At 40.7% G+C, this 15,690-nt stretch overlaps 1 protein-coding gene across 4 annotated transcripts in view; it reads left to right on the top strand.

Annotated features, from left to right (window-relative positions):
- Positions 1-15,441, top strand: part of MEGF6 (multiple EGF like domains 6) — a 284,338-nt gene extending 268,897 nt beyond the window's left edge. For all 4 annotated transcript variants that reach the window (XM_032968232.2, XM_032968230.2, XM_032968231.2 and 1 more), the window contains 6 exons: positions 1,842-1,970; positions 2,458-2,586; positions 5,518-5,646; positions 6,591-6,719; positions 7,817-7,945; positions 8,651-15,441. In XM_032968232.2, the coding sequence (XP_032824123.1) occupies positions 1,842-1,970; positions 2,458-2,586; positions 5,518-5,646; positions 6,591-6,719; positions 7,817-7,945; positions 8,651-8,676 (671 nt within the window). In that variant the 3' untranslated portion in view covers positions 8,677-15,441. The remainder of the gene's footprint in view (positions 1-1,841; positions 1,971-2,457; positions 2,587-5,517; positions 5,647-6,590; positions 6,720-7,816; positions 7,946-8,650) is intronic.
- Positions 15,442-15,690: the final 249 nt, after the last annotated feature.

Raw genomic sequence — 15,690 nt, 5'->3', positions numbered from 1 at the left:
CGCAGGCCAGTGATGCTGCACAGGATTAGCTGCCTTGATCCAGGAGTGGGTAGACCATGGGCTGATGATGATGATGATCATGTTAAATGAATAAAAGAATGCAACGCAGAGTGTCTCTGCTAAACTGAAAAATATGTGGAACATTCAGTTTCTCGTGACAAAAGATAATCCGAGCGAAGTTATATAAACGCCGCGCCACGTGGCTGCATTACGATGATGTGGTGTCCAGATGTTCAGAGATGGGTCGGTATCTTTACATTTTCTTCATTAGCAAATTGCCAAAAGTCGACCCGTCCCGTCTCTCTCTGGCCCGTTATCGTGACGAGAGAACACCCTGGCAAAAAAATAAATAAAAACATTGGGGTGGACTAATGGAGGTTATTCTGCGTTGTGTTCCTGCCCTCTTCTGCATCACCCACCTAAGGGGACAAATATTTTGGCCACCGCATCGCGCGCTTTCGGATGCGCTTCTGCGGCCGTCTGGAACACTCTTCCTTCCGATATTAGGAAGCTACTGGAGCTGTGCACTTTCAAATCAACTAATTTTTTTCATAACTGCTTTTTTGTGTTTAGTTTGTGGTCCTTCCCCCCCCCCACACCTCCGATTAGCACGGCTGGCTACGTGCGGTGTGAAAGAAGTTCAACGTACATACATGCGGCTGGTTGAGAATGACCGAACAGCTTCACGAGATGGAGCACTAGTGGGTGGTGCCGCGCCGGCAACGCTTGTGTAGAAAGTGCTCCACTAGGTAGCGTTCGTATCTCTGCAACGGTGACCGAGAGACACCGGCATGAGCCCACACGCGCCACAAAACGTCGCCGGTTGTCAACAAATGTGATGAGTGAAAATCATTACTGCTCGTGACTAGCCACAAACAAAACGGCCCTCCAACTCTATTCACTCCATCCACTGAAACATTGCGCTGTACAAAAAAAATGTGACTGCAAAACAGGGCTTCCCATAAGTAAACACCGAACTGTGAATTATAAGAGCCACCAAAAATAAATATCCTGCGTCGGTGACAGGCATTCGTGTGCTCGTGTGCGCGCGTGCACACGTGTATTTGCGTGTCTGTGTGTACGTGAGGCCAATATACCCTCTTTTAGTGGGTATTGCCTGCATGCTAATACATATCTATATACAGTACGCACGTATGTATGTATGTGCGCATTCAAGTATGCATTCTTTACGTTTGCCTGCACGTGCGTGTGACCACATACACGTGTCGAGTCGAGTCAATTTTATTTTGTTCTTAAACACGTGGCGCCTTTGGCTCACAAATCTTCCACCCAAAGCGCCATCGTCACAATTGTTTGTTTGTGTTTTGTATTCGAGAGTGCGCACTGTGTGTGTTGATGTATGTACGGTTGTGGACATTGTGTGTGTGTCTTTGTCCTTTCTTTCGCACCGTACGTAGCCAACCGTGCTGATCGGAGGTGCGGGGGAAGAACAAGAAACTAAACACAAACGCAGTTCTAAAGAAATTAGTTTTCGTTCTCATCTCAGTGGATGGGGTGGTAGCGTTGTGGTTAGCACACTGAACTGCGGACTCCTGCGGTCTGGGTTAGATCCCCTGCCAAAACAGAACCGGTCCTGGGCCTCCCCTAGATCGACTCAACCACAAAAGAGCCCCTGGTGCAGTGTGTAAACATCAGAGGCGGCCAGGCGTGGTGGTGCTAGCCACACCACCACCTCCAGCTTCGTTCCGGCCTGCACATGTGATGGCTAACAGAGCTTTCACCAGCAGCCTGTTAGAGGCCACTCAGGGGATCTTTGACTTTGTGTCATCGTGTGTATGCACACACACGTGTGTGTGCATGTGTGTGCATTCTTGTATCAGTGTGCCCTAGAGGGAGGTTTGGGGCTGGCTGCCAGCAGAGCTGTGCATGCCGCAACGGCGGACTGTGCGACACAGCCAACGGGACTTGCACTTGCGGTTTGGGATGGACTGGTCTACACTGTGAGAAAGGTGCGTGTGTGTGTACGTACGTGTACACTTCTCCCAAAGCTGTTTATTCTCATGCCAACATTCCGAAACTTCAACTCCCTTATTAGCACTGTTTTCATGGTGTAAAATATATACATGCATATATCTGCATACGCTGCACATTAAAGTGGTCAGGTTTCTCAAGCAAAAGCTGCTTTTGTTGATAATTCTATAACTTTACTCGTAAGAAAAACGTGTAAACTACACGTTTAAACTACTTCCAAACGTGAAGCTGCATCCCTCCTTCCTAGCATTTAAGTTGGACGGGCAATCACCTCCATTGATGGTGGTGCTGTGAATTGCACATGTCCATAGGACAACAACCATTGTCTTACTTAAAAGCGGTAACTAACTGAAAATTGAGTGAGTGAGTCGCTTCGTCGGAGCAGACGGAAATGCGCAAGACATTGTCACCCGTCACAATCACCGCATCTTTGCCACGCCTGAGGCCTGTGCTTCTTTGCTACAGAATGCCCCGAAGGTAAATACGGCGCCGGCTGCCAGGTCAGCTGCCCCTGTCGGAACAACGGCACTTGCGACCGCTTCACTGGCTGCTGCAAGTGCCCGGAGGGAGTCTACGGACACGCTTGTGAATACGGTAGGCCCCTGCGGATTTCGTCCCAGGATAAAGGGTTTAGGGACTTCAAATTGTATTCTCGTGTACGATGGCCATATGCTCGTGAGCTAAATGCCAATGTCGAGGGTCTGCTAGCTACCAGGAGAGGGCTTCACGAGAGAGATTGTGTAGTTTTGCTATTTCTCCCCTGTTGAAGGAGTGCAGACCAGCAGTTATTTACTATTTGGTCCATAGTTTTAGGTTGCATGGCCACAATTGCTGATACGGGATGAGGATTTGCATGCACGCAGTGATTTAAAACTAAAGTATTTTTTTTTATTCTTTGATTCTTTCGGTAAAGTAACGTAGAATGAGAATAAAATAATAAAATAAAACAATAAAATTCTCACGACGTTTTTATTTTACTAGGTAAAGCCTTGGCTTAAAGCTTTCGTGTCTGCAGGAATTCATATTCTTTGGGTCTTTCGGTAAAGTCACGTAGAACAATTTTTTTACAAAAAACTACGACGTTTCGATCGCAACACAAGCAATCGTTCTACGTGACTGAGCTATTAGTTTTTTTTCAGAAGCGACGTGGCCACAAATCATAGTTCAGCGAAGTGACTTATCACGTGGACATTTCTAGCAGCCAAATACTCTAAACACACATTTCTAAATGTGGAGGGAAAAACCGGAGGACCTAGAGAAAAATCCATGCGACCACGGGAAGAGAGAGAGAAAATGCATACTCCAAATATAGAGGCATCAGGATCGGGATGGAGCCCACGACATCCTGCGCACCAGGCGAGGGAGATAACATCTCGCCACCGTGGCACCCCCATTTAATTCTGGAGCAACTCAAAGTGTCCTCCATCACATTTTATCACAACCATTTCAATGACCTGCTTTAGTCTGGCTAATAGGACCCCCACAGTGGCAGCGATGCCTGTGTGGCACAAGGTGTAACCAATTGCTGACCTGCAATCGTCTGCCAGCAGTGGACGATGTTGCAATGTTTTTTTTTCTTCAATTAAGTAATTTTTCGAGGAGTTGAATGTAGTTTGGTTATTTTTTTACCATGACCCCCAGCACACATGGCCTACTTTTTTCAAATAACGTCACAGGATCTTTAAATTCCATTTTGAAGTAAGCCGGAGCACATTCATGATTAATACACCTGCAGCATTAACCATGGCCGGCTGCTTAATAATAAACCGCGTAGTCACTGCGTTACAGTGCCCCTCCACTCAGACAAGCAGGGCTCAGTGCACATCTCCTGTTTACAGCCTTGAGCTAGAAGTGGAAATTCCACATTCTTATGAGGGAGGGTGAGGGGGGTTCACAGGACAGTCACTGTTGACCATCCACAAAATGACACCGTTTTTTTATGAGTGAATACCATGCACATTATCAATACAAATTCAACATGTGCTGAAATCCACCCACCGTCAATTTTCTCGATGTCACGTATTTCCCTGCTACATCTGGCCTATATGTCTCTATGGGCAGCAGAAGAGCATTGCGCAGAAGCCGTTGACGATGTTGGGTATCAGCTTACGAGTTTACAAGATCATCTCTCCACAATGGTGGCTCGCCTGGCGAATACGCGACGCTGTCATGGTTGTAATGCAAAATAAATACCCCATTAGTAGTCGCTCGCAACCGTAAAAAAACATTATAATAAAAAAAGCTGCTCATCGCCTAGTTTCCATAAAAAGACAAAAGAAGTATTTTTTTTACCACTTATTGAGGCAGAGATTTAGCTCACTGCACGAGTCTGCTGACATAATAAATGAAAGGGGGACTTGTCGTTTGCATCAAATTAAATTGTAATGCCCCAGTTTTCTTTTTCACAGCGAACTTCATCTGTATAAAAACATGTTTTCTTAACAATGATTGATATATTAATCATGATTTATTTATTCACGAGAGCCGCAGAGTGTTAAGACTCTTTTTCATGAGGGTCTTGCATTATTTTTATTTTACGATGTTGTTTCTTAATTCAAATATTTATTTTAAGATATTTTAGGCCAATTAATGATGAGTAAATTTTGATTTAAAGCTTTCGTGACTGCAGGAATTCATATTCTTAGTTTTTTCCGGTAAAGTCACGTTGAAGAGAAACAACAAAATAATAAAATAAATATTGGTATATTTTATTATTTTGTTGTTTCTCTAAATATTGATATATATTATTATTTTGTTGTTTCTCTTCAACGTGACTTTACCGAAAAAACTAAGAATATAATGATGAGTAGTTATACATGTGGGAGGCAACCGGAGTACTCGGAGAAAAAAAAAAACACAGGTGTGAGGGGGCAACACTCTATCCCCATAGAGAAGGAAGCAGGTGGTGATTAGACCACCTCCTGATCTCGTCAAAGAGAATAAACTGTAATGCCAAACTCCGCTCATCCTCGCAGCAGCGATTTTTGGCTAATCATCGAACAAAGTTACGTGTTGTATACGTTTATGGCTCTTCCTTGCCATAATTCATTGCTCTGCGAGTTAATGACCAATTCAAATGGCATTGTACATGGTCGACATTTAAAGATTCCACCATTCAAAAAATACTTGACCCATCACAGTAACACAGCACGTGTTGGCTTTGCGAACAGATGAGCTATTCTCATTGAATGGATACAGAGTAAGTATCGTGGTGAATTCTTAAAAAAAAAAAACAAATGTTGAGCTTTTGGCGTCACCTGGTCCAACACCATGTGAGACTAGGCTCTAAGGAAAGCTGTCTCGGGTGTGGACCAATCAATTTAAAGGTCAGTGCACACATTATCAGTTATGTTTTTTGTTTGCATTCCGACCGCAGGTATTGTGGTCAATGCAAACATGACTCCTTGTAAAAGAAGGTGTCAGTTTTGTTGCCGGATAAAAGGGTAAAAAAAAACAATTATCATGTTTTGCTACTGGCAAAGAAGGTTCCAATGGTGTAAATGTTGTGCTTGTTCGTCTCGACAGAATGCCCACCTGGATTCTTTGGCCTGAACTGCATGAGGCCCTGTGACTGCAGAAACGGCGCCCTGTGCCACCCGGTGACGGGGCAGTGTGTGTGCCCAGCAGGGTACCATGGCTCCAAGTGTGACCATGGTACGTTGAGCAATGTGTAGGGCCATTTCATCGTGCAAAAAAAAACATAATTCCCTTTTCCCCAACCGTGCCCTAAATTAAACACATACACTGTATTCTCCGGAATATCATGCCCCATGTTCTTCTCCAATTAATATAAAGCAAAAGTTGGGAGTGCGTCTTATGAACAGCCATGAGGCGCTGTTATTTCATACCGGGGATGCCAATTGTCAGTCTGTGGAGAGCTACGTATATTTACACACGACGTATTTATCCATTTAGTCATTGCCTCTTTCAAAACGACCCAAAGATTATCTGGGAAAGCACTCATAACCTATCAGCTGGATATTGTTTCCGGGCTCACGGTTCCGTAACGATAACATTTGTTATAATCTACGTCTCCAACAAATACGGTGCTCTTCCCAAAAGTTGTAACATGCTATTTCATTCCCAGCTGGCTTAAACTGCCACAAGCACTGTACACGAGCTCACTCTAGCTGCAGATTTTATGCAGCCCTGCACAACATGGATAGTCAGCTCTTGAATGTATAGGTACACCTCATGACCTTTATTTATGTATATAGATATTGTGTGTGTACAAAAAAACGTAACACCTTATATATTCGCACCTCCGAATGGCACGGTTGGCTTCGTATGGTGTGAAATAAGTTCAAGATACATATTCTAACCAAACATTCCCTTATAAGCTGAAGGATTTATTGTATAACCACGTTACATATCAGGTAAAGAATGTCTGAGTGTAGAAGGGAATATATTTCTTTTAAACGTGGAGGAAAGTAACGGAGGGGTGCGGGAATGAGAATAATTAATCCATGATTATCCACCTTTGTGTCCAGACCTCTGTTCCAATTTGCACGACCACGCTGATGCCTGGTGATGTCTTGTTGAATGCTGACGTTATCTTTAAATGTGTGTTTTTTTTCCCCGCTCCTTCGTTCGTTCAGAGTGTACCGTTGGCACTTTTGGAGACAAGTGCCTGAGCAGATGCGACTGTGTGGATGGCTCGCAGTGCGATCATGTCACGGGCAAATGTCTCTGTCCTCCGGGCAAGGCCGGTGACAAGTGTGACGTGGGTGAGTTAGTCCGAAATAGAGCCACTGGTCTCGTACTATGTTTTGTTATCTCATTTTATATATATAAAAAATATTTTACAATACAACATCACATATCCGACTTGATGGGGACTTGAGGTATATATAAGGTGGATATGTTAAATGGTCATATATGTGAACATATATAAGAATGTTATGCTTACGCCATGCACGATTGTCGCACTGGGTGTGGCGAGATGATTGAACGGGGCGGATATTTGACTATCGGATATGCGACGTCCTGCTGTAATATATTCTTGTTTTCGTTCCTCGTCTTACCTTATCTTTTACTGCGTTATTTGATGACGTACATTTATCGGCACGGATTTGGAAGAAAAACTGATGACGTACGTAGACGTACATCATCAGTACGTCATCGGAAATGGAAAGGGTTAAGTCACTTATTGCGTGTATAGCGCTTTGAGACGCAGTGCTCTGACAAAAACAAACAATTAACATTATTATTACTCTTTGGTTCTTTTGCTAGTCACATAGGTATAAAATAAAATAAATCACGACGTTTCGTGAGCAGCACAAGCGTCCGTCATCAGGTGGAAAAGCATGGTCTGCTGCTGATTGCACCACTCTTCGATTTCACATTAACATGCTAATCTCTCACATTAACATAGCCACTTCCGTGCCCTCGTCGAAGAGGCCACTTTCCTATCTTACAGTTACATGCCAATTTCTCGCATTAACATCACGAGCCCCGGCCACTTCTTTATGACCCTTGGGCTACACCCATTTCAAACCTTTTAAAACAGTCTGCGCATCAGCAGCAGACCATGCTTTCCCACCTGATGATGGACGCTTGTGTTGCACCCGAAACGTCGTGATTTATTTTATTTTATACCTACGAGACTTTAGCGGAAGAACCAAAGAGTATGGATTCCTGCAGTCACGAAAGCTTCAAGCCAAGATTATTATTATTATTATTATCGTGCAGCATCTCTGGGCAATAACACATTTGCGCTTATAATGAAATGATAATTACTGTTCACAGCATGAATGTGAATCAGGGGCTTTTGGATAATACAAACAAATGATCACATGGGTGCATCTCCTCTGCCCGTCTGCAGATTGCCGAGTGAACCGATACGGGCCACATTGCTCCTTGACGTGTGAATGTGCCAACAAGGCACTGTGCAACCCTCGCTCTGGAAGCTGCAGCTGTCTCTACGGCTGGGTGGGACCTACCTGTCAAGAAGGTACTCTCAGACAGACACTCGCACAAATACAAAGGTACCCTGTGCAGCCATTCAGAATGTTGGGGAGGATAGCGTGAGTGACCACCTCTTCTAAGACCGGCCTGTGGGGTGAAAGGGTGATGTGGCGAGCAACACGCACGCCTGAATGCCTTTGTCTGGCAAGTGCAGTTATTAAAATGTCTTGCCAGATACTCCATATAGGCTAAGTCGACCGCTAGACTCTCATGTTAGCTGTGGACAGGGATACAACTACAATCGTTGGGTTCGTAGCAGTGTATGCTAGTTTTAAGGAGCATTCTTCTTGGCACTTTTGGTGAACTCATTTTGATTGCCGTGCATGTAAAAATACTGGAATATCTTTGCATACAAACAACCTACTCATGTGTCGGTTGCATGTCATGTAAATATGGATACAAATAGGTGAGCAATTCTATTGCTGCACGATGACTTACTGAAAAGGTTGGATTTGGGAGCATCTCCATGAAATCAGTTACTCCAATGGGTGAGGGCAATTCAATTGGTCAGGGTTGTTTGACAGTCGGATGTGCAGCAATTGTGTTCTTCCCCCACACCTGCCATGAGCACGATTGGCTATGTACGGTGCGAAAGAAGTCCCACATACACACATATGACCTCAAGAAAAGTGCTACCAAAGATATATATGAATAACGAATCGTATGTGTTTTTGTGCATTGTTCCGTACAGGTGGACCACTGCAAACCCAGCTCTGAATGAATGTAGCAACCTGCTCTCTCCTTCACCAGGACGGTGACTGCTCGACATGCAGCACTTGTGCCGTTGCTAAAAAAAAAGAGAAAACATCTAATTGATGACTCGCAATGTCAAGAAATATCACGGTGTGGCACATCCGAGAGAGAAAAGTGGCCTATTGTAGACTGACTGCAGTGAATTTCTAGTTGTACTGATACCATGCTGTTTACTGGCCTCTTTTGTATAACACTTGAAGTGAAATGTTACTGGAAATGATCACGTTCCTTTTGTTTTTGTTTATGTCCACTTATGTCACTGACGGATGCGTGTGTGAATTGCATGGAGGAAAGCCATTCTGTTTGTAGCCTTACCTAGAGGTTATTTCCGTACAACAGCAACACACACGGAGATATACACAAAGTCATTCTTGTTTTCCGTGTTCAGTATTCAATACTTTTGGCCAATACATCACCATGGTTTAAATTCTTTTTTATGCCGAGTCTTTAATACCCAAACGTTAATACTGATCCAAAATATTGGTTCAACATTTGTCTTGTTTCTCAAGGAGAAATAATAACAATGATAATATATGCATCGTTTTATTTTATTGTTGCATTCAAAAGGGAGTTCGTTGAATGTCCTAACTGACAATATTAAGCAAACAGTTAAATGAACAAGTAAACGTTTTTTTGTTCATAGATTATCATCAGCCACAAGGGTAACATGTATTTTTTTACACTTTTATATCTAATGGTGGGTATGATACGAGTTATCAATATCGCAATTTATTTTAATTCTCTTAATGCAGCGTAGAAAAATAGACACACACAGCTTACGTGTTTTGTTTCACGATTGAACTTTTTAAACATGCCGTTTTCTTCATTGCATTTATTTCCTCCCATATGCCACCCAATTGTGCAATGGAATTCATCTTCTGTGTTATCATTAACGTTAAAGTCTCATGGGAAAAAGTCTGTATTAAAATCGCGTGCGATTTTTTTTTAATTGTGCACTGAAGAAGTTCAAATAAAATGGAAGGATGAATCTGGAATTTGTAAAGTAATTTGTTAACATTGGAATAAACCCCCACTTTAAACATTGTGCAATTGATTTTGAGGAACACTATGAAATTGTTTTGCGATATCCAGCCCTGCTCATCAATAAATTATGGAATTTTTACTGCTATTGTATCTACGTAAAAATAAGGATTATTTTTTTGGAACCAAGATATAACACCGACACACAAATCCCCAACAAAAGAGTCAATTCACATATATACCAATTCATTGCCTTAGACAAACATTCTCATCTTAAAACCCGAGTAAAGAGAATCTGTGAGTTTCTAAAATCCATCGTTAATTTTTGTAATTATCGCTGTAAAATGTTTACAGCTGAAAGACCCTCCAATCAATGCAGCCAAACAATTTGTATTGCCGTGCAGGCATACAAGAAATGTACTTGCCAATTTTCATTGTTTCAGCTCGGCGATGAGTTGAAGAACAATTTTGACGACCAAGATTGGCAATTAACACGACGTTTAGCTTTGATACCACATGAAGCATCTTCATTAAATTCTGAAAGTCAGAATACAAATGTAGGAAGTCGGAATTGACGATGCGTTAAGTTTCTGCTAGTTGGCAAAACTTTGTACGGTATTTAGCATCAATTTTTATGAAGTGTTGTACCGTATGCCATATCGAGTAGGCAGTGTTAACTGTGCGTGATTTAGTATGAGGTTAAATGCCTGATTACAGTGGTAGTATTCCTTTGTTATTTTGTTACATATTTTGTTACATGTTTTGTATAAATCCTAAATAGTATTCGCTGCAATTAATTACAATGTTTAAGAGTCCCTATGTTTTGCAAAAAGAGTCCATTTAGACTTCCATCTCTCGTAACTTGACAGCTTTTTCAAATTGCTACGTAATTGCCCAAATGGGGAATGTACAATAATGTATGAAAGAGTTCAACAAAAGCATAGAAGCAATGGCGTTCAGCAAATGTAACAAATGACACAATGCGACAAGATAATGGCATTGTGGTATTCTTAGAGGCGGAAGAAATTTCAAGCTATTTCCGCGAACATTTCCCGTAAAATTCTCAAAAATTTCCAACCCCCATTGTGAGTTAAATGGAACGGGTCTCTCACATTCATCCACACATCCGGAACATCCTGTGAGAGTGCATTCTGAAGCCTACAGAACTGTATATTGACATTGCTTCTGTAGAAGACTGCTATAGGCATACAGCTACACATGAATGTGCCGTTTTAGATGTGCACTTCGTTTTTTTACGCGTTTTTTTGGGGGGTATCTTCGTTGTACATCTCCCTCGGGACTTTTCACAATTTAAATTGACACACGGCGGTGATGAATGCCATCTGAGCTTCATCAGTGTACATACCACGGTTTGTTGTGGGAAAATGTGTAGTACATTGTTGGACAATTAAAACGGTTGGCACTGGTAACACTTTATTGGTTCTCCGAGGTTGATTGGCTTTGTCAATGCAGTGCTTTCAACATGTTTTTTTTTCCATTGAGACTGCCACATTAGCACGGTTGGCTATGTACGGAGCGAAAGAAGTTCAACATACACGTACATTTACATGCCGATATCTTCCGCTGTCACGCGATTGTTGAATTAGAAGTAGTTGAACAGACACCGTTGTTTTTAACATCAGGCTGAACATCACGAATCTGGCTCAAATTAATGATTCATGATTCAATATTGAATACATCTTTCAAGATTTTTCAAACTGGTGCCAAAATACCAACAGTTCAGACCATTTGATATTGCTCACGTAGCAAGTGTTAAAACAGCGAGATCATAATGTCACTGGATATGTAAGAAACCACGAATGCATCGCAGAAATAAAGCAAATAACAATTACCAAATAAATGCATGAACGTTATGTGCATACATGCAATACCACACAACACGCACGCTTATCGTTAACACTCACAATATATAAATGCTACGTAGCTTCTCTAGATTTAAAGCTTTCGTGACTGCTAGGATCCATACTCTTTGGTTCTATTGGGTAAAGTCACGTAGGTGAAAATTAAATAACAAAAAATTACGACGTTTCGGCCACAACACAAGCGGCCTTCATCAGGTCGAGACTGTCTGGAGGACAGCGCTGTCCTGATGAAGGCCGCTTGTGTTGTGGCCGAAACGTCGTGATTTTTTGTTATTTTATTTTCACCTACGTGACTTTACCCAATAGAACCAAAAAGGCTACGTAGCTTCTAACTAGTCCTTGGTACACGACATGGAAATTAAACAACATTTGGATCCATAACCCAATTAACCTTCTGATGCGATGTTTTCCAGCAGTTCTTAAAAAAAAACGCGTAAAACTACATTTATTTGATGTCATGAAACGGGACTTTGTTTCTGTATTAAACGGCATATGCAACGTCTGTGTCGTAGTGCCCGCAAAAATAAGCTCTACATAATTGATAATCGCCTTTAATTGCGCACTTGAATACATCGGTTTTTTTTACTTTTGTATCTGGATTACGAGTGTGAAAAGTCAAACGTAATTTTACAACGAGGCATCACGACACACGTGTGAGAAACGCAGGTGCTATGCAGTATGCATTTTGTCCAAAAGCAATGCAATGTGATCCCTGGGTAACTGTCCACATTAAAGATATAACACTTCATGCAGTCATCGATCAAAACGTATTCCTACACTCGCAAAGTGTATCTGTAAACATTGATAATGTCCAATGCTTATAGCAACGTCGCTTTAATATGTTAATTCCACTGTGATGTATATCCTACACACACTATAAGGACAAAACAAATATAAACATTTGTGGATTAAATCGTTAACATTGACCATGATGTATAATCGTTTTTTTGTGTAGGATCGCTTAAGTTAAATGTGTGTCGAACTCCCCCTTCCACCCGACACGGGGCAATTAATAACGTTGTAACGTGATGAACAAACGCGCCAAATAATTACTGCTTTAAAAAAAACAGTGCGTTGGACAGCAATCGACGTACATTTAACAATGCAACAATTGTTAATTTGTTGTCTGTGTCGGGTGGAGTAGGGTATACGACACACATATTACCTATGCAGTCTGACCCAAAACTTAAGTGCGAATCATATTGGTGGTGAAAGGCTGCGGGGGTGAAAGTGACCGAGATTTCACGACGGATTGTGGATCGTGTGATTCGTTGTATCCCTCTTGTTACGCACTTGTTGACGTTGTTTTGCCTATTTCCTTTATTGCTTTAAAGTTATGAAGCTCTATTACCATCGATCCTTCCTATAATGTCATCGAGAACAATTAACAATAAATATAATTGTTTTTTTTTATTTTGCTCGGAAGGGTGTGGAAGGGGTGGCTGTGATGAAATGGTGCTTTTTTTTAGTCCATGAAACATTTTAAATGTTTCACACTTTTCCTTTTTCAGGGATTTGATATTTAAACAAAATAATATTGAAATCTGTACCAATTTCCTTGATCGTAGTTGATTTTTTTTCGTCAGATGGCATAAGTAAAATGTGTGTTGTACACCCTCCTCCACCTGAAAAAGCTAATTGTTGCATTGTCACGTGAGCAATTGTGTCATTTTACTGCCTCAGCGCCTCGGTGTGGTAATTTGGCTGTCGGGATGCTGCAGGGTGTACAGATACATTTTACTTATGCGACCTAACCCAAAAATCAATTATCAATCTTAATATTGGTCGTGAAAGCCTACGTATTATACTAATTTCAATGGTAATTGTTGACCCATATTTACTGACATAAACAAAATGTTGAGATATTTTTGTTTTTACAAATAATCATTTATTTCTGTGTTTGCATAACATATTTGAAAGTTTATTTAGCAAAATGTATGCCATTTCTGAAGACTTTCTATGCTTGCTGATGAAAGTGGCTATTTACGATGCCACATGTATAATGTATGTAACTGTTCCATTCCCATGTTTACTCTCAGTTTTCCGTTCCATGACGTAATTAAGGATCTATGCTTGCTCAGTTGTTTATAAATATGGGGAAGTCTTGCTTACTATATTTTATATTGTAATATACACTTGAATCCACAGATAGGCACACCCGTTTACGTGAATTCCTTTAAAAGGGCCTGAGACCGTTCCAATCCTGTCAATGAATGTGTATTGCACACTTCACCAAATCGTATGCAACTAATAAACTATATAAAACATGTCACCAATATTTTGGAAGCTAAAAGTGTAACCAAAACCACTCCCCCATGTGCTAAAACTCTCTAAATCCCAGTAGATAGTTTTGCCGCTTGCCTTATTCATGTAGATGCAGAAAGGCTTTCAGAAAAAAATGTTTTAGCGATCAGTTTTTTGAGTTTTACGGTGAACATGAAGGTGGCTTACAAGGTTAGGTTTGGCCAGGGGCCACTAAATCATTAGTTGACTTCTTTGTCATATTGAATTGGCAGTGGTGTACACGCACAGTTGTTAAAAGCTGAACACATTTGTCAATGACATTGCCTTTTATGGAAAATGTAATAATTGGATCGTAAAATGGCCCAAGGAGGGCCTTTGTGCAATGAAGAAGGACCATTGCCAGAAACATTGCCTATCATATATATTTATATATATGAGGGAAACGTTGTTGATGGATGTGTTGAGTTTTGCTTACGCATTATTTGGTGTAGTTTTTTTGGAAATAACCTTCTTTGTATTCAAACATAACGTTTAAATATAACAGCACGGGTTAATTTATCGATTGCCAATTGATTATGTGCTTTCACAGCCAGTTGTCTGTGGAAAATGTTCATCATCATCTTACGTATTTACATAAAATTACCAACTAAAAGAGGGTCTTTATTCATCCGTTACATGTTTGAGGACAGTGATGCAGAAACTTTGGGTTTCTCATGGCAAAATTAAACATGTCTAATATCAATACAAGGCACAAAACATTCTAATACACTATCATGTGGTGAGATATAGCACGATTATATTTAATTTAACCTTATTTAGTTCGTTTTCATGAAAATAGATGTCAGAAATTGGTTTTGGAAGTGGGCAATCTTCTGCCATAGCATTCATTTGTTCATATGGGGGTCGTTAGCCACCTGTAGAAAAATTGATAAATAAGAAACACCATTTCTGTTTGAGGAAAAATGACTCATAATCCCACCCATCACAGACTATTATCCTCACCCTCAAACAGTGAGCAGGGATTTATAAAAATGCATCTTAAAGGATATTTCTCTCTCACCTATCTGCATCAATTAATCATTCATTTCAACTGTACAAGTCATTGTAAATCTGTCCTTTGAAAACCAAATGAAATAACATGTTTCTGGCATATAAAAACCCCAATCACCATTAACTCTCGAATGTCAAAATATTGTCAGATTTTAAATAGTGTTTTTTTTTTACAATGTCAAATTGTATTTTTTATTGTATGGTTTATATTAAATACAATATATTCCATAAGCATCATATTGTTATAGAGACAGTTCGCAAAATGCATCTGAATGACTCATGACAAAAACTGCTGTCAACAAATATGATATAAAAGTATTTTAATAACATTTTGTGAAGCCCACAGTAATTTTCAGTCTTGTATATTCAACACGCTTTCTAATAATACGAATTACTTACCATTATCGCGCTTGGTATATCGCATTGTTCGCTCGTAAAATGCAGCATATACTTGATTATTTCACTTTTGCAAGCCGTGTGAGCAAATAAGTTGGAGGAAGGAACGTTACCTCAATTATACTGAAATGTACCCAGTGGTGCTAATTTATTAAAGGTTTTGCTTTATTACGAAGTGGCTTGGTTTTGCTAGCGTTGTGTCTTTATAAATGTGTTATTGCTTAATCATTTTGGACTCCGGATCGCCTTCCGTACCTTGTGAGCATCACATTTGTATTTTTTAGACCTTGCTGGAGAGTGGCTCCCGCCAACTGCCCAGTCAATGTCTTTCACGCTACCAATCTTGACGCCACTGGATTTAGTCATTGGAAGATCTACTTAGCTTGACGCCTTCCTCTGTATCGCGTCACCCCACTTACTTGAG

Source organism: Petromyzon marinus, chromosome 39 (genome assembly GCF_048934315.1).
Source record: "Petromyzon marinus isolate PM22_M1 ecotype Great Lakes invasive population chromosome 39, UKy_Petmar_22M1.pri1.0, whole genome shotgun sequence".
NCBI lineage: Eukaryota > Metazoa > Chordata > Hyperoartia > Petromyzontiformes > Petromyzontidae > Petromyzon > Petromyzon marinus.
This window is presented reverse-complemented; position numbering and strand designations above follow the sequence as displayed.